Source organism: Nicotiana tabacum, chromosome 24 (assembly GCF_000715075.1).
Source record: "Nicotiana tabacum cultivar K326 chromosome 24, ASM71507v2, whole genome shotgun sequence".
Lineage (NCBI taxonomy): Eukaryota > Viridiplantae > Streptophyta > Magnoliopsida > Solanales > Solanaceae > Nicotiana > Nicotiana tabacum.
This window is the reverse complement of record NC_134103.1, coordinates 94,149,173-94,169,356: the sequence shown is the minus strand read 5'-3', so window position 1 is coordinate 94,169,356 and position 20,184 is coordinate 94,149,173. Positions and strand designations below refer to the sequence as shown.

At 38.0% G+C, this 20,184-nt stretch overlaps 1 protein-coding gene across 1 annotated transcript; it reads right to left on the bottom strand.

Moving 5' to 3' along the window:
- Positions 1 to 13,530: 13,530 nt before the first annotated feature.
- Positions 13,531 to 18,797, bottom strand: LOC107792054 (cell division cycle protein 48 homolog). Its single transcript, NM_001325533.1, has 9 exons — positions 18,769 to 18,797; positions 18,515 to 18,680; positions 16,604 to 16,832; positions 15,255 to 16,021; positions 14,938 to 15,159; positions 14,782 to 14,853; positions 14,378 to 14,659; positions 13,916 to 14,275; positions 13,531 to 13,830 (listed from the first exon to the last, which is right to left on the bottom strand). Exons 1-9 carry the CDS (start codon positions 18,795 to 18,797, stop codon positions 13,531 to 13,533), a joined length of 2,427 nt encoding a protein of 808 aa, NP_001312462.1.
- Between the last annotated feature and the right edge of the window lie 1,387 nt (positions 18,798 to 20,184).

Genomic DNA, 20,184 nt, shown 5'->3' with positions numbered 1-20,184 from the left:
CTGCTGGAGTTTAGATGGATCTGACATTGTTATTCACTTTGTAATCTTTTGGCGAGGCATACACCAGCCTTGGTTGCTACTATTCGAAAGCGGGTTCGCAGATTTATTGAGGGTCTCCACCCTAATATTAGATACAGTATGGCCCGAGAGCTAGAGATGGGCATCACATACCAATAAGTGGTGTTAATTTCTAGGAGATTGGAAGGTATACGGATCCGAGAGAGGGAAGAAAGGGAAGCTAAGAGACCCCGAGATTCTGGCACATATAATAATTCTCGTGCCCCAGTTTCAGCCCGTCATAGTAGATGTTATGTGAGCCGTCCTATTCATTCAGCACTTCCAGCTTCCAGTGGTATTCCGGCTACTCCCAGACCTCAGGTTCCATATTATGCATCGCCAGTGTCTAGTGTACCTCCTGTACGGGGTGCTTTCAGCGGGTAGTCTAGTCGATCAGGCCCGAGCCAGTCCTAGAAGCCACGTCCTCCGAGGGCTTATTTTGAGTGTGGTGACACTCGTCATATCATGAGGGATTTCCCCAGACTTATGAGGGGTGCACCTCCATAGATTTCTCAGGCCCCACCTATTCCATAGGGCCCTCACGCTTCTCAGGCCATGATTACTGCACTAGTTTCTACTCCACCTACACAGCCAGCTAGAGGTGGAGGTTGGACAGGTAGAGGTCGTCCTAGAGGGGGAGGCCAGGCCAGATATTATGCCCTTCCTTCTAGGACAGAGGTCGTTGCATCCGATTCTGTTATCATAGGTATTATTCCGGTCTGTCATAGAGATGCATCAGTCTTATTTGATCCAGGCTCTACTTATTCTTATGTGTCATCTTATTTTGTCCCGTATTTGGGCGTATCGCGTGATTCCTTGAGTTCTTCTGCTTATGTATCTACACCCGTAGGTGAATCTATTATTGTGGACTGCGTGTATCGGTCGTGTTTAATTGTTATCAGTGGTTTTGAAACCAGAGCTTATTTATTATTGCTCAGTATGGTAGATTTTGATATTATTTTAGGCATGGACTGGTTGTCTCCCTATCATGATATTCTTGATGGTTACGCCAAGACGGTGACGTTGGCTATGCTAGGTCTACCGCGGCTAGAGTGGAGAGGTACCTCAGATCATGTTCCTAGCAGGGTTGTTTCATTTCTTAAAGCTCAACGAATGGTTGAGAATGGGTGTGATACGTATCTGGCCTATGTGAGAGATGTTAGTGTTGATACTCCTACCGTGGAGTCAGTTCCTGTAGTAAGAGATTTTCCTGATGTATTTTCACCAGATCTTCCGGTATACCACCCAATAAAGATATTGACTTCGGCATTGATTTATTACCGGGTACTCAGCCCATTTCTATTTCACCATAACGCATGGCCCCAACAGAGTTGAAAGAATTAAAAGAACAGTTACATGAATTACTTGATAAAGGCTTTATTCGGCCCAGTGTATCGCCTTGGGGTGCTCCTATCTTATTTGTGATGAAGAAGGATGGTTCTATGCGGATGTGTATTGATTACCGCTAGCTGAACAAGGTTACAGTGAAGAACAAGTATCCTTTTCCACGTATTGATGACCTATTTGATCAGCTTCAAGGTGCCAGAGTGTTTTCTAAGACCGACTTGCGTTCAGGCAATCATCAGTCGAAGATTCGGGAGCCAGATATCCCGAAAACTGCTTTTAGGACTCGGTATGGTCATTATGAGTTCCTTGTAATGTCATTTGGACTAACCAACGCCCCAGCAGCATTTATGCACTTAATGAATAGTGTATTTCAGCCATATCTTGATTCTTTCGCCATTGTATTTATTGACAACATTCTGGTGTATTCCCGGAGTCGGGAAGATCATGAACAGCACCTGAGGACTTTGCTTCAGACTTTGAGAGAAAAGAAGTTATATGCAAAATTTTCAAAGTGTGAATTCTGGCTTGATTCAGTGGGATTTTTGGGTCATATAGTTTCCTGCGAGGGAATCAAGGTAGATCCGAAGAAGATTGAAGCAATGCAGAGTTGGTCCAGACCGTCCTCAGCTATAGAGATCCGGAGTTTTCTTAGTTTGGTGGGGTATTACCGTCGCTTTGTAGAGGGATTCTCATCTATTGCAGCACCTATGACCAGGCTGACCCATAAGGGTTCTCCATTTAGGTGGACAGAAGAATGTGAGGAGATCTTTCAGAAGCTCAAGACAGCTTTGACTACGGCCCCAGTATTGGTATTACCTACAGGTTCAGGGTCTTATACTGTGTATTGTGACGCATCGCGTATTGGTCTCGGCGCAGTGTTGATGCAAGATGGTAGGGTGATTGCCTACGCGTCCAGACAGTTAAAGGTACATGAGAAGAATTATCCAGTCCATGATCTTGAGTTAGCAGCTATTGTTTATGCCTTGAAGATTTGGCGGCATTGTTTGTACGGTGTCCATTGTGAGGTCTACACCGATCACCGGAGTCTACAACATCTGTTTAAACAGAAGGATCTTAATTTGCGGCAGAGGAGATGGTTGTAGTTGATTAAGGATTATGATATCACCATTCTCTATCATCCTGGGAAGGCCAATATAGTGGTTGATGCCTTGAGTCATAAGGCGGAGAGTTTGGGCAGCTTAGCATATTTACCGGTAGCAGAGAGGCCTTTAGCCTTGGATGATCAGGCCTTGGCCAACTAGTTTGTTAGACTGGATATTTCCGAGCCGAGTCGAGTTTTGGCTTGCGTGGTTTCTCAGTCTTCTCTTTATGATCGTATCAGGGAACGTCAGTATGATAACCCCCATCTGCTTGTTCTTAAGGATACAGTTCAGCACTGTGATGCCAAGAAAGTCACTATTGGAGATGACGATGTATTACAGATGCAGGGCAGGCTATGTGTTCATAATGTAGATGGATTGCGTGAGTTGATTCTCCAGGAGACTCACAGTTTGCGGTACTCCATTCATCCGGGTGCTGCAAAGATGTATCAGGACTTGAGACAACACTACTGGTGGAGGCGGATGAAGAAAGACATAGTGGAGTATGTAGCTCGGTGTCTAAATTGTCAACATGTAAAATATGAGCATCAATAACTGGGTGGATTGCTTCAGAAGTTAGAGATTCCATAATGGAAATGGGAGCGGATCACTATGGATTTCGTTGTTGGGCTCCCACGGACTCAGAGGAAGTTCGATGCAGTTTGGGTGATTGTGGATAGGTTGACCAAGTCAGCTCATTTCGTTCCTGTGATGACTACCTACTTATCCGAGCAGTTGGCTCAAATCTATATTCGTGAGATTGTCAGACTTCACGACGTACCGATATCTATCATCTCTGATAGGGTTACACAGTTTACCTCACGGTTTTGGAGGGTTGTACAGCGAGAGTTGGGTACTCGTGTGGAGTTGAGTACAACATTTCACCCTCAGACAAACGGACAGTCCGAACGCATTATTCAAATACTAGAAGATATGCTCTGTGCGTGTGTGATAGATTTTGGGGGTGCTTGGGACCAGTTCTTACCACTTGCTGAGTTTTCTTACAACAACAGTTACCAGTCGAGCATTCAGATGGCTCCGTATGAGGCCTTGTATGGTAGGCGGTACTGGTCGCCAGTGGGTTGGTTCGAACCGGGCGAGGCTAGACTACTGGGTACAGACTTAGTTCAGGATGCCTGGGAAAAGGTTAAGTTGATTCAGGATCGGCTTCATACATCCCAATCTAGATAGAAGAGTTATGCAGATCAGAAGGTTCGTGATGTTGCATTCATGGTTGCTTAGTGGGTATTGCTCCGGATTTCACCTATAAAGGGTGTGATGAGGTTCGGGAAGAAGGGAAAGTTGAGCCCAAGGTATATTGGACCTTTTGAGATTCTTGAGAGAGTTGGAGAGGTGGCTTATAGACTTACACTACCACCTAGTCTCTCTGCAGTTCATCCGGTATTCCATGTTTCTATGCTTCGTAAATATCACGGCGATCTGTCTCATGTGTTAGACTTCAGTTCGGTTCAGTTGGATAAGGATCTATCTTATGTTGAGGAACCAGTGGCTATTTTAGATAGGCAGGTTCGAAAGGTGAGGTCAAAAAATATTGCTTCCGTGAAGGTTCAGTGGAGGGGTCATCCGGTCGAGGAGGTGACTTGGGAGACCGAGCATGATATGCGCAGCTGTTACCTACACTTATTCACCAGCTCGGGTACTTTTTCTAACTCCGTTCGAGGACGAACGTTTGTTTTAGAGGTAGAGAATGTGATGACCCAAAATATTATCTTTAAAGTTAATAATTAATTTTGTATTCTAAGACCTCAAAAAGCACTATTTATCATTACTCGACTTGCGTACGCAGTCCGTAAAATTTTTCGAAAATTTTTTATGTGAAAAAATGGATTAAAATGTGAATTAGAGCTTTAAAACCCAACTGAGTTGACTTTGGTCAACATTTTGAGCAAACAGACTCGGATCAGTATTTTGACAGTTCCGGTAGGTCCGTTTCGTGATTTGGGACTTGGGCGTATGTCTGGAATCAAATTTCGAGGTCCCTAGCCCAAGATATGGAATTTTGATGAAAAATTAAAAGTTTAAGTTCAAATAGTGACCGGATGTCGAATTATGTGCAAACGACCCCGGAGTAAAATTTTAATGATTCCAACAGCTCCGTATGGTGATTTTGGACTTAGGAGCGGGTTCGAAATTTTATTTGAAAGTCCGTAGTTAAATTAGGCTTGAAATGGCTAAAATAGAAATTTAAATTTCGGAATTTTAACCGGGCAGTTGACTTTTTGATATCGGGGTCGGAATCTAGTTCTGAAAATTTTTATAGCTCTGTTATATTATTTATGACTTGCGTGCAAAATTTGAGGTCAATCGGACTTGATTTGATAGGTTCCGGTGTCGTTTGTAGAAATTGAAAGTTTTAAAGTTCATTAGGCTTGAATCTATGCGTGATTCCTGTTTTTAGTGTTGTTGGATATGATTTGAAGACTCGACTAAGTCCGTATGATATTTTGAGACTTGTTAGTATATTTGGTTGAGGTCCCGAAGGGCTCGGGCGTGTTTCGGATAGTATTCGGAGTATTTTTCCTTCATCTGCACTACTGGTAGCTGTTGATTTCTGGTATTTTAAACCTTCTTCGCAATCGCGAAGATTGGGACGCAATCGCATAGGTTGGGCTAGTCTGTGCATCGCGATCGCATGGCATTGTTTGCGATCGCGTAAGGTTAATTGAGGGTTGCTAAGTTTTGTGCTTCGCGATCACGTGAATCGGGATGCGATCGCCTAGCTTTGAGACCTTGTGACTCGCGAACGCGTGAAGACGGTCACGTTCGCGTAGAGTAACAGAGCAGGAGTGAAGGTTTACGCATTTGCTCTATGCGATCGCGTGAAGAGGACTGCGATCGCGTAGAGCTGAGAACTCTGTGCTTTGCAATCGCTTGAGGATATACACGATAGCGTGAAGAGGACTGCGATTTCGTAGAGCTGAGAACTCTGTGCTTTGCGATCGCGTGAGGATATACGCAATCGCGTCGAGTTAATTTGGGCAGTGGTAATTTGTGCTTCGCGGTCGCGTGTGGATGTTCGCGATCGCAATGAGTAAAAGCCTGGGGAGAATGTTTAAGTTCTGAAAATGGGACTTTGTCCCATTTTCCATATTTAACGATTCGGAGCTCGGATTGAGGCGGGTTTTGGGAGATTTTTAGAGAAAACATCGGGGTAAGTATTCTTAACTCAATTTTGGTTAGAATACCCAAATCCATCACTGTTTTTATGAGTTAATTGGTGATTTAAGTTGGAAAAGTTTGAAAACTCTCTTGGATAGATTTGAGGATTTGAGGGTCAAATTGTTATTGGAATTTAGTCATTTTGATATGGTTAGACTCGTGGTTGAATGGGCGTTCATATTTCGTAACTTTCGCCGGATTCCGAGACGTGGGTCCCACGAGTCATTTTTGAGTTAATTTCGGATTTTTATTGAAAAATATAGTATTTTCTTATAGAATTAATTCTATAATTTTTGTTGACTATATCGAATTAATTATAACTAGATACGAGTCTAAAGGAATCGGAAAATCGAGGAAAAAGCATACTACTTTGTTAAATAGGAGCAAGTCGGGGTAAGTGACTTGTCTAACCTTGTGTGGGGGGAATTTTCCCTAGGATTGGTATTAATTGTAATGTGATGAAAGTCGTGTACACGAGGTGACGAGTGTGTGCACGGACTAAATGTGAAGGATTATGTTTTTATAATGTGAAGATCATTGTTGCATATTAATTAATTTATTAAATCTTGTTATATTCTCCATCATTGATTTGAATTGTATACTTTAAATTTGCTTGACCTTTTCCTGCTAATTGTTTTACCTGTTTAGTTGAAACTTGATTTCTTTTATTCTGTGCATTAATTGAAATTGATTTTTTTTAATTTAAATATTATTAATATGAAGTATTTGACATTTTAAATTTGGTATTGAAGCAACGTATTAAAGATTTTAAAAATATTATTTTTCTGAATTATTTATTCCTGAATATTTGTGTAAGATTTTCGTACTCATTGTGATGGAGCCGTGAGCTCTTTATTGTGGAAAAATATTATTGATGACTTATTCTAACATGAGACGTGAGCTATTTATTGTGGAAAACATTGTTGTTGAATTATGTTGGCAAGTTAAATTATTTGAGCACTTGAGGTGTAAATTGTGATATATTGTGATATTGTTACGTATGCGGTGGTATAAGGTCTGGGTATTGAAATGCATGCGGTGAGATAAGGGTGTCTTGATACGCGCGGCTAGTAGGGGGAACTACTAGAAGTCATGTGGTGTGATAAGGATGGCTAAAATGCGGGATGCTATTTTGGAAAAAATATTTTCTTTAAAATAAATTGTAAAGGCTCCCGCGATGAGATAAGGAAATGAGATATTGTGAATTTATTTATGATTTGGGACTACGAGGCAGTACCTCGTAAGTGCCCTTGTTGATATTGACTTATGGCCATAGTTGCCTTTGATTATTTGTTGTAATTTTCATAAAGTTGAAAGAAAATTCTATTTTGATTCCACGAGATATTATTTGCCATTATTTTATGTGATTAAATGGTGACATGCTACTTGATTCATTTCCATTGTCATTTTATTTTATTATATTGCTAAACATTTTACCATGCAATTATTATTTTCCAGTAGGGCCTGACCGCCTGACCTCCTCACTACTCTACCGAGATTAGGCTTGGCACTTACTGGGTACCGCTGTGGTGTACTCATACTACGCTTCTGCACATCTTTTTGTGCAGATCCAGGTACATCTTATCAGACCAGACATCAGTAAACTAGCTGTACGAGGAGACTTCGAGGTATATCTGCCAGCGTCCGCAGACTCCGGAGTCCCCTTCTATCTTACTATGTTATCTTCCTTATTTGCTTTAGACTCTGATGTATAGAGACATAGAGAATAAATTCTTAGAAGCTTGTGACTTATTTCTACCGGGTTTTGGGAGTTGTAATTATTTGAATTATAGTTTATTTATTTCAAATAGTTATGATTATTTCACATTGATAGGCTTACCTAGTCTTAGAGACTAGGTACCATCACGACCTCCTACGGAGGGAATTTGGGATCGTGACAAGGAGATTGAACATAATTATCTGAATGTGCATAATCACATCAAATTGTGATGCTTCGAACCTCTTTTAAGATATTTGCTACTTCAGAAACAAATCGAGGTATGAATATAATATAGAGAATTTTCTCTAACGTATCTTCATTGTAACCATAGCAAGCCTAAATTATCACTTCTGGTGGTCATAGGCATATAACACTTCTGGTGGTTAACAAAATTTAGTTACAATGAGATATATGAAACATAGCCGCTTCTGGTGGCCATACTCTATTGGAGTTCAAGTGAACCATGAAGTTAAGTCATAACGAGACTTAGGAAATATTACCACTGTTGGTAATTATATATTTCTCATAAACTCTGTTGGAGTTTAGATGGATCTGACATTGTTATTCACTTTGTAATCTTTTATGGAGATGACAACATGATGAAAACAAGTATATATAAAAAAAAAATAGTTGTTATATGCTAATACGTATACAGAGCACGTAACATAGCAAGTTGATTCAATATCCATTGTCTTCTTAGCCTTCAGATTTGTATTTCAAATCACAATATACCTGCAAGTCCTGCATCACTAGTTGCTTAAAATTAGCACGTGATGGACATAGATAATAAGCATAATATTTCAATCTCATGAAGGAAATCAAAATTAAAATTATAAATTAATAAGCCTTATCTTTGATAAATGACATCAAAAGGATTTCATCTCTTCATAGAGTTAGAAATTAATAAAACAACATGTTGTTCACCACTCCAAGGATGTAACTTTTTACTCAAAATGCTCTGAATGAACTCGGTTTGACCACGCACAAGGGCAGTATGTTGCCTCACAGTCAGATAGTGATGATAAAATTAGAGACTCGTGCTGATAACATGTTATAAAATAAAGACTGTAAAGTAAAGAAACCGAAGACAAGTATAGAGAGAGATTGATATATTATTCAACTTCAAACTAATGTACATAATGAACTGAATTCTCCTCTATTTATAAAATAAAGGAAGATTCTATGTAAGCTGCTACTGCAAGCTGCTGTGTAAGCTGCTTGTAAGCTGCTACTGCAAGCTGCTGTGTAAGCTACTTGTAAGCTGCTACTGTACCAGATATAGATAATCTTCTACCAGAGGTAATATTTATCCATAACGGAGTACCCCAAGGATAAGCTTATTCAGGAGGCTTATTTCTAATAGAGTACTAAATAGATAAACATATTTACAGCGGAGTCCCATATGAATAAGTTTCTTCAAGAATTTTATTTACAACAGAGTACTAAATGAAGATCTATAATATAATATATTTATAATAGAAAGTTTTTGTGAAACTCGATATATTTTCCTTACAACTTTTTAGAAGCTTGACTTGCATGGCTACTATTTACTGTTAAGCATCAGATACTTTTATGTTAATTTTTAAAATGTTTTTAAATATTTATTTTAAAATTGTGATTTATAATATGTTTTGTATATTAAAGATACAAATTTGATTGTAAAATTTCTATAATTCAATTGCTGGTCTCAAGCTAAAAATAATGCTCCTACTTATTTATTTTTTAGGGGGTAGGGAAAGGAGAAACGGGGGAGGGAATTATAAGGTGAAGAATCAAATCCTCACCAATAAGGTAAAAATTCAGATAGCTAACTAACTGAGTTACTGAAATTTCCCTCCTACTTATCATTTGAATCCCGCAATCAATGTTAATTCTTTTTAAAGAGAATAGGTTAAATATAGAAAGGAAAATGAGCTTCTTGACCTTAACCAAAGGTCTTAAGTTTGAGCTTTGAGTATGAAGTTATTTTTGATAGGGGCACTTTACACTATAAAGTATGATTTTTCAGCACAATTCCCGATTAGTCGGGGCCCAAAAAAATATTGAATACCAAATAGAAATTAAAAATAAAAAGTTTCTTTACATAATTTCTCCACTCTTATTATGTACAACATGAAATGACAGTGATATACAATATTGTTAGTGATTCAAGGAGATCTACCATGAATAGTGGTGTATGCATCAAGGGCTCTAGCCATAGTGCAGATGATATTGATTATTACGGCCGGTTGACAGAGATTTTATAGTTAGAGTTTCCTACATTACCAATCAAACGAACCGTGTTATTTAAATGTTCTTGGTTTGATCCAACACCAAAACATGGTACTCGAGTACATGCACAATATAATCTTGTTGATGTTAACAAAAGAAGGACCTTTAATAAATATGAACCATTTATTATGGCAGTGCAAGCTACTTAGGTGTATCTTGAAACGTATCCTACTCTAAAGAGGAGAACAGATGAATGGTTAGCCGTTTGTAATATAAAGGCACGATCTGTTGTGGAGATTTCAAAAAAAGTAGAACAACCTATTGATTCAGCTTTTCAAGAGGATGACATTCAAGTGCATGTAATTGATATTCTGTAGATGAAATTCCCCATGCATTGAATGATCCGGATGGTTTGCTCATTAACATGGAGGAGGAGGAGGAGGAGGAGGAGGAAGGGGATGATGAAGAAAGTGAATAAACTAAATGTTACTTAAAGTGGTAAAAGTTTATGTTTTTGAATGGATCTAATTTGAATTATCTATTAGAACCAGGAAGGAGGAAAGTACTGTTTTAGTGAATTTGGTTAGTAAGTTAAGTTAGTATTCTGTAAAATTTTGGATAGTTTTGAGTAATTGTATCTTATACGAAGTTTCCACCTTTTCAGTTATGTCCTTATATTTTGTAATTTTTGTTGTACATCTTATATTTTGTATCCACAAAATGAATTGATATAATTGAAAGCTAATACTTAATCTTATAAGGAACTTTGTTGCTTCGGTTATAAGTTGTACATCTTATCTTTTGTATCCACAAAATGAACTGATATAATCTAAAAGCTAATACTTTATCTTATAAGGAACATCGTTGCTTCAGTTATTAAGATGTATTATGTTTAGAGTTATTTCATGAGCTATTTTGTATTTATTCAAAGTTGTGATCCATTGCTAATTAATAAACTTTTAAGAGTATGAGTGACTCGCCATCATCAGTTCCTGGTACTCCTAGTACTCCTGGTACTCTCGGATCTACTATCGGCTCATGCCCATCTAGTCGGTCGGCCATCTCAGTTGTGAAGGAAAAGTAAGAAATAATATTTTTGTATATATGTGTTAACTTTTTAAAATATAAATATCGTGAAATGTGTTAGTTATTTATTTTTAATTTTGTTCAGGTTCGTTCCTAATAGTCATTTTATCTCGAAGACCATCACTGATACCTTCATGGAGCGGCAAGATGCTACTGGTTACACATGGAAGGATGTCTGCCAATCCACTCGTGACTTCTATTGGCATGACTTTGTGGTAAATATCGCTTTCTATAAAAAAATATTATAAGCAATTATTTAGTATATATATGTATTTATGTCACTGATCAAAATCTTTTGTGAGAAATTATACCACTGGAGTTCTGCTGAGGATGCCATAATCAAATATACTTGGAAAAAAGTGGCATCTACCTTGTACACTAAAAAGCTGTACGTTTGACGAAAATTTAGAACCAGACCTACTTTATTAAAGAGCATGTATGGGAAAGCTGCCAGGCCACTCAAAATCGGTGTAGCGAGACTGGTGGTCTAGGCACTGGTCCAAGCAAACATACCAGTGGTTCTAGGTCTACAGTGGAGCATACTATAAAATTGGTATTGAATTTAACCTTTTAATAGAGTAATTATATGACCTTATCTCCTATTTTAATACTGTACTCTATTTTTCAGGCAATAGAATTACGTCGTCCAGCAAATTCATGGGATATATTTAAGAAGCTCCATAAATAAAAGGATGGGAACTTTGTGGATACCTAGTCTAAGACCATTAGTGTAAGTTTCTTTTATAATATTTCATCATTTTATTTGAGAAGGAATAGGAGGAATATTCTTTATGAATTAGCATTTCTCGAATATTACTGGTGCAATCCACTTATTTGAAAAGCTTCTTGACATCATCTCATTTCTTGTTTAATTAGCATTTCATTTCTTGTTGTGATGCAGAAATGAAAACACATATTGTGACTTATTCTACTTCTTATTGTGTATCAAAGAATCAACTTACGAGTCACTGAATATAAGCTTATTTTTACTTAAGAAGAATATCAGCTGAAAGCTTGTGATAGCATCTATTTTGGTCTAGTTTTTTTAGTCTAATATTGAAAATGGTAATCCTATGAGTCTATGACAAGTTGATATATGACAATTATTTTTATGAGTTTCAGAGATTTGCTTCTTTGCATCTTTGATTCAAGTTTTAAACTACATATAATGAACTTTGCTTCTTTATTTGGCTATGTGAGTGAGCTGTAAAACTTATTTATAGGAAAGTTTTGTATATTACTTCTCATTAGTTTGTTATTGTGATAAATGTATGTAGGATAAAATGGAAGCTGCGATGACTGCTGATATTCCGAGCTCATCCGATGATTCACAAGAAGTTCAAAATGCCGATGTAAATCGCCTATACTTTGGATGAGCGAGATGGCATTATCATCTCACCCATTTGGTGTTCCTACTCCCTTTAACAGGGACTCACCAAATGCTTAAGTATTTAACATTGTTAGACTTTAGCTACTTGGATACTCTCTAAGTGTTATTTTAACGTTGTCAGGCTTTTGATTGTTGGATGCTTTGTAATTTTTAATATGTTTAGACTTTTGCTAGTAGAACTTATGTTTTTGCATGTTTTAACTTTGTATGTTTTATTATATATTTCATATTATGTTTGTTATGGTTAGTTGTTGTTAGTTGTCTTTATGCTTTTAGCTAATTTTTGCATAAGTATTATTAATTATTTGTTAAAGCTGAAAGTCCAAAATTAAATTTGTGACAGATCTAGTTGGTCAAAAACTTTCACCAAATTCTTAAATAGTGATGGAAACTAATGTGTCACAAATATTACGTATAATGTGTCCCAAATCTGTCACTAATATAGCTGCCAAATGTGTCAATTTGTGACGGAAATTTTGTTACAATTTATTTGTGACAAAATATTCTGTCACAATTGTTGTGATTAGATAAATAAATTTGTCTCGAAAACTATTCTGTCACAATTTTTGTCACGAATATATCTGTTACAAATCTATCTCTATTTTGTGACAGAATCAAGCTACATGCAAGCCTCTATATTGTGACGGACGACTTTTGTCATAATTCTGTCACAAAATTTTGTGAACGGAATTTGATTCGTCAAAAGAAAAATTAGGACCAAACGTTCTGGGACGTCCGCGTTGTGACAGAACCGTCCGTCACAATTTTGCCATTTTCTTGTAGTGACGTCTTATCTTTGTTCCCACATGGTCTATAAGTTGCAAAGGAAAAGAAGAAAAGTAGGAAGTGTTTTACTTATAAAAGATGGCACAAAAGTCCATTAGTACACCACTAGTAGTACCCTATTTTGGGCATCGATTTAACTAAAAAATAAATGAAATGTGTAGGAAGTACTATATCATTTGGGATACGTGGCTGTGTTTAGTTCAAGTCTCGAATTTTCCACCATCAGACTTGGGATGGTACTCTACGTCCATTAGACTGCATGCCCCCTTTCAAGTAAAAACCCTTTTGTTAAACTAAAAGGGTTACACTGATCTCAAAACAAAATTTCCAACCCAAATGCAGCATTCTAATAGACACAGGAAATTGAGCAAACGTTAGCAGCTGCTAATGAAGTAAAACTATGACTGCATTGCATACCCTGCCTTGGCTTAATCATTTATCAGCAGCAGGTATCAGAGCTCCCCACAAGGAGGAAACTTACCCCATCAAAGCCATATATAGAGAATAATAGAACAAAATAAATCTTATAATTGATAGCTATAGAAGATCCAAATATAAATTATAAACTGACAGCAAAGGAGGGATTTCGAGCCGAGTAATTAGTCCATTTTACAGGGTTGCAATGTAAGACAAGAAAATTAATCTCTGACAAGCTAACTATACAGGTCATCTTCATCTGCTCCACCAGCTGAAGTTGCGAAGGGGTCAGCAGTTCCAGTTGTCCCTCCTGCCGTGCTTGTCTCTGAGAATCGGAATTCAGTACCAAAACCTCTAGACTGCTGCAACGTCTGAGCAAAAGCCTGGTACTTGCGAATATCTGCGTCACTAACACTCCTCCTAGCATACTTCATTGATTCCTCAAAATGAGCAGGCTTGATCTCGGCTACCTCATCATCAACGTCTTCCTCCATGGCCTCAGGATTCTCGCTTCTCCTTTTCTCCCTCTCAATGTCCTGCAAAAACACATATCTATCAGTTTCCCATAATCAATGACTACATTAATAGGTATCAAAGGATGAGAAGATCTAGGGCACTTACTTTCTCAATGTTTTCTCTGATAGCGTATTTGCAAGCACGTTGACAGATTTCTGTAATGTCAGCTCCACTGAAGCCCTGTGTGTACTTCGCTAGAGCTCTTAAATCGATATCCTTAGAGAGGGGTGACTTTCGTAGACACGCCTTGAAAATTTGGTGACGAGAGTCTTCATCAGGGAGAGGAATATAAATCAATTGATCAAGACGACCAGGCCGTAGAAGTGCAGGATCAATAATGTCAGGCCTGTTGGTTGCACCAATAATGAATACAGTCTTCTTAGCATTCATTCCATCCATTTCAGTAAGGAGTTGATTCAATACCCTATCAGCAGCTCCCCCAGCATCTCCCACACTACTTCCTCTCTGAAAATTAGTCTCGTCATTAATAAAAAGAACAAATGATCCACATAGAAGAAAGTGAAGCAAGTATAGTCATAGATTACTGGTTATAAACGAGGTACACACCTGTGTGGCGATGGAATCCAGTTCATCAAAGAATAGGACACATGGAGCAGACTGTCGAGCCTTGTCAAATATTTCTCTAACATTGGCTTCACTCTCTCCAAACCACATGGTGAGCAATTCTGGACCCTTAACACTGATGAAGTTGGCCTGGCATTCATTTGCAATGGCCTTCGCGAGCAAAGTTTTCCCACATCCAGGTGGGCCGTAGAACAGGACTCCCTTTGACGGAGACATACCAAACTTCTCGAATTTCTCAGGATGTTCCACTGGATATTGAACAGTCTGCTCAACAAGTTGAATCGTAAATAAAACAGTTGATATGAATAACATATTGAAAAAATTAAAATGGTCATCTCATCAGGACCCTAATATGAATCACAAGTACGTTCAGTTTATAAAAGTACCTCTTGGAGCTCACGCTTGACATTCTCAAGGCCTCCAATATCCTCCCAGGAAACATTGGGAACTTCAACAACCTGCTCAGCCAAAAGCTACATAGTTAGATTCAAATACAAATTTAGTAGCAACAGAAATAGATAATAAGAGAAATTTAGACATACAGTTTCACGCAAGGCAGAGGGATTGCTCGTTCCAAGAGCAGTTTGGAAGTGCTCATTTGTCACAGCCATAGAGTTCAGTATCTCTGCATCAATGGTCTCATCCTCCAAATCAATCACGTCCATCTTCTCTCTGATGCATTGAAGAGCAGCCTCGGTACACAAAGCTGCTAAATCAGCACCGACATAACCATGTGTGTCCTTGCCAATTCTTTCTAAATCAACCTGCAACGAAAGAAATCTCAAAGTCAACAACATGCAACTCCTTCATGGAAAAGAGAAGATCTGAGAACACTAAAAATTTGAAGACGTGAAATTACTTCTTCAGCAAGCTTCATGTTCTTCGTATGGATACGAAGCACCTCGAGACGCCCCACTTCATCTGGAACACCAATGTCTATTTCCCTATCAAATCTACCAAACCTTCTTAGGGCAGGGTCAATGCTGTTGGGGCGATTAGTGGCACCCATAACAATTACATGGGCACGTGATTTGAGTCCATCCATCAATGTCAAAAGCTGGGAGACAATCCTCCTCTCAACCTCTCCATGTGTCTTCTCACGTTTAGGAGCTATTGAGTCAATTTCATCGATAAAAATGATTGATGGTGCATTCTTTTCAGCTTCCTCAAATGCCTTCCTAAGATTGCTTTCACTTTCTCCAGCCAATTTTGACATGATCTCTGGACCATTAATACAGAAGAAGAACGCACCAGTCTCATTTGCAACTGCTCGGGCTATTAAAGTCTTTCCTGATCCAGGAGGTCCATACAACAGAATTCCTTTAGGAGGTTTGACACCAATAGATTTGAAGAGTTGTGGGTGCCTTAGTGGAAGCTCAACAAGCTCCCGTATTTGAGCCATTTGTTTACGCACGCCCCCAACATCATCATAACCGATTTCATCTAGCCTATTCTCGTCTTCCCTACTCACAGGTTCACCCTCACAAAATATCTCCGTATCAGGGGCTACAACACAGTATTCAGGAGGATCAGTTTCAATAACCTTGAACTCTACACTTCTCATCCCTCCCCTTACCAAGAAAAGATCACCCTTCCTCACCGGTCTGTATGCTTCAAGGAAATAGGCTGCAGATGAACAAAATAAAGAAGCAATAGCATATCAGCATTTGTATACACAACTAGGACAGAAACAGATTACTTTAAGAAGAAACATGAGTGCTGATTATGAACACTCATAAAATCTGCTAGTATACTTAAAAGTCCTCATCCCCAAAAATTTCAAAATTGAGAAGATATTACAATAGATAAAAATGCATGACAAGAGTCTGATCTTGTTTTGCTTCTCAGCTCTCACCTCCAAAATAAAAGAAGCTTCGATGAATCACCACATGGAGCGATACTAATGTTGTTAGTTTGCTTAATATGAATTATAAAGAACATGTGTATAGCAGATTCAATTCAGACGTTCAGATCTAATTAGAAATAGGAAAAAAAGGTTTCATAGGCAAGATGAACGGCACAGAGCCTCTGCAAACAGAGAATTTATCTTACTACAGTATATTATAAGCTAAGTCTGGCCTCTTTATTATGTGTGTACGTACACCTAATCGCACTTCCAAATTCAAAGCAGTAGCAAGGCAGTTCATGCAGGTCCAAGCAGTAGCAAGGCAGTATTAAGAAGAAATCAAAAAACATCTGAACACTTACGTTTTAAGTAAGCATCAAAGAGATTCCCAGTGACCCCTTCAATGGTATCATCAATGGGAAGAATGTGTACACGTTTGCCATACTTGACATCAGGACACTGATGCACAGAGACAACATCACCAAGTCGAACCCTTAGGTTATTTCTGACAACCTTGTTCATCCTGATCTTCGGCTCATCACAGGTGTCATCAGCAAGAGCTATGCAGATTGTATCTTTTCTCTTCTTACCCTATAAACCAAAACAACGTTTAGAAATTAAATTGTGTATAACCATAAGATCCTCATAATAATCATATGATTCCTATCCCAGCATCCAAGTTATTATCAGGCTCTTCTTGGATCACCGTAATATATTGGCATTACAAAGTAAACAAACATATTCTCAAGCCTGCATCTCATGTAGCAGAAAGAAGTACAATCACTAGGAAACCAAACCTACTCGTCTGAACTTGGGGGAAAAACACAAAAAAAGAGCATAAAGAACCAAAAACCTGCAGCATGCGGTCACATTAATCACTCAATCTCTTCAAAGGATACGAAATGAACACAAAAACAGAGCAAAGATAGATTCTCTAAGAGGAACGAACCAACCTTCTTAGCTTTCTTTAAGCAAACTAAACTGATAGTCCTAGAACTTTGAATTTCTCCTCATGTAATTGACTAAGAGCAAACACAAGCACAGGGACCAAATCTTCCTATAGAGCTAATAGTAGCTCTAAAACACCAAAATCCCATGTAACCGTGCACTCCTTACACGTGTATCATTACTACCTTCCTTAATCAATATAAAATTCTCAACCCTAAACCCAAATCGCATTGGATATTAAGCCAGAAATTTTCAACAGGAATTCCTATCAAGAAACACCACTAATAAAAGAAACTAATAATTGTCACCTAATTGTAAAGCATGCAGAAACCAGAAATCCAAATTCAGGCTTTGAGACAAAATCTAAAAACCTATTTTTTCCCCACACATTAACCGCCATTATCCTGAAACCCTCATATCATGTGTGAAATTTAACCCAGAAAAGCTACCGAAGTTAAAAAGTTTCACAGCTTAAAAAAAAGCAAACTAACGTAATTCAAACAAAACCATGGGTAAAAGTCGAACCTTGATCAAGATTTCAACAACAACAACAACCCAGTATAATCCCACTAGTGGGGTCTGGGGAGGGTAGTGTGTACGCAAACCTTACCCCTACCTTGGGGTAGAGAGGCTGTTTCCGATAGACCCTCGGCTCCTTCCCTCCAAGAACTCCCCACCTTGCTCTTTGGGTGACTCGAACTCACAACCTCTTGGTTGGAAGTGGAGGGTGCTTACCACTAAGCAACCCACTCTTGTCAAGATTTCAGAAACCCAAAAACTAAACAATAACCGCCATTGTCAAAAACCATAGTACAAAAAACTAAAACCCATCAAACCCCTTATATATAACCAGAGAGACTTACACCTACAAATGTTACCAATGTTCAAAACTTGCAGAGCTAAAGTCAGTTAAAAATCAGACCTTATAGAGTGAGACACACAATAAGCTTACAAAGTTAAAAACTTGCACAGCTAGACACAAATTGTTCAATTTATTCCAAGCAAAGTCCAAAACTCTCACATTAACCGCGGATATGGAAAACCATAGTACAAAGAACTAAAAACCTATCAAACCCCTTATACAATGGGTGAGGTTAAAATCCATAAAAGCTGTAACAAAGTTTAATACTTCCACAGCTAAACACAGAAAATTGAAGTAATTGTAACAAAATCATGGTACAAATCAGACCTTTATCAATATTTCAGAATTAAAACATCATCAAACTCGACTTAAACCCACAAAAGCTAACAAAGTTTAAGAACTTGCAAAGCTAAACACAAAATATTCAATTAAGTTTAGCAAAAATCAAGGGTAAAAATCGGACCTTGATCAAGATAGTGTCACCACGAAAAAGCTGAAGCTTCTCCATAGTATCAGGGTGAAGAGCAACAACAGAGTTGTCATCGTTGATTGCCTCATCAACAACAAGCCGATTCGGCGACTTCTTCCTCTCCAATATCGCCGTACTATAGTCCCGCTTTGTCCCTTTCCTGTACACATATTTACATAAATACCAAAACAAAATTGAAAATCGCAAAGAAGTGTTTCGTTGTTAAGATCTGAAAAAAGGATACTTACGAATCGGAGGATTCAGCTTTGTTAGTCATGATTTTTGCAGAAGTTGATACGTCTCTGAAGAGTTTCTGATTTTGTGTAATGTTTTAGTACGAAAGATCTGCCGAGTTTGGGGAAACGAGTAGTTTATATAAAGAGTAGTGTTACTCCATTTCTTGTTAGGAAAGAAATCCCTTTTTTTGTTTTTTGTTTTGTCCTTTTCATTGTTTAAGAGGGATATTAAGCACTTTTTCGTTTATTTTTAAAAAAGAATCAGTGCTTTTATTTCCTTTCTTGTAATTTTTTTCCCTTTCTGATTCGGATTTCTTATTTGAACAAGTCCAATTTCTTTAATTTTTTTTCTTTGGGATACCACTTTCCAGCAATTTAATTCGAAAAAGAAAGGAATTGAAATACACTAGCAACAATAAATTTTAAGTAATAATATTAATAAGTAAATAATTTTCCTATGGCTTGCTTATCTTAATTAAAAGTTAATTTGACATCTGGAATATAGTTATGGTATAGGTTAGTATAAATCAGTCAATCGATGTCATCTCAAATCCAAATAGTTGGAAGCGATTGTATGCGGAGCCAAAAAAGTTTATAAAAGAATTTAAGAAAATAACAAAAATTAGAATGTGTATACGATCGAAATAGATTTCGGCCTTCGTACGATCGATCGAGTTCGAAACATAATCGATCGAAGCGAGACTTCGAGACGGGTTCCAAAGTGGTACAAACAAACTTTGAGTCCGAGGGGCCGATATCATTATCGAGCCCGAATCCAAATCGAACTGTGATGCAAAGTGAAGTTATCGAGTTTATGATCCAGAGACCGACCAACATTGATCCCGAATCATTTCAAGGGTCCGAGTCAGAATCGAGCTCGAGCCAAGATCGAGAGCTCGAGTCAAGACCGAAAACTCAAGTCAATATCGAGCTCATAGACAAGAGCCGTTGCAATCCCACTAGAGGAGAGAATCTCGGCAGGAATTATGAAAAAACTGATTTATCATGGGTTTCCCACTATGTATTTTTAATTATACTTAAAGTAAGACCCCTCTATCATAAAAGAGATGGTTATCATTTCTGTAGAGGGCAAGTTTTATGCTTATATTGTAATCCAAATACCATATTCTCGACAGTGAGGAGTTGTTCTTTCAAGCTTCTTAAATTGATTCCACTTGTTTAGTCCTAAATTTCATCTTCCTTGCAACCTTATCTATTTAGCATTCTTTTCGACCCATATTGGGTATTTCTATTTATCTCTACAATTTGTATTAAGTTGCACCACATATCCTTAGAACTACATATAAATTCAACTCTATCCGTTTTTCGGGTAAACAATTTGGCGCCCACCGTGGGGCTAAGGATAACAGTGGTCATTTGATACAAATCTGAAAAACACGCCATTGTGTTTTGCGTTTGTTTCCGAAA

Coding starts and splice junctions, on each gene's coding strand:
- LOC107792054 (NM_001325533.1), bottom strand. CDS start 18,797: ATGACTAACAAAGCTGAATCCTCCGATTC. Junction 18,681..18,768: donor AAAGCTGAATCCTCCGATTC/GTAAGTATCCTT, acceptor ATATGTGTACAG/GAAAGGGACAAAGCGGGACT. Junction 13,831..13,915: donor TCAGAGAAAACATTGAGAAA/GTAAGTGCCCTA, acceptor GTGTTTTTGCAG/GACATTGAGAGGGAGAAAAG.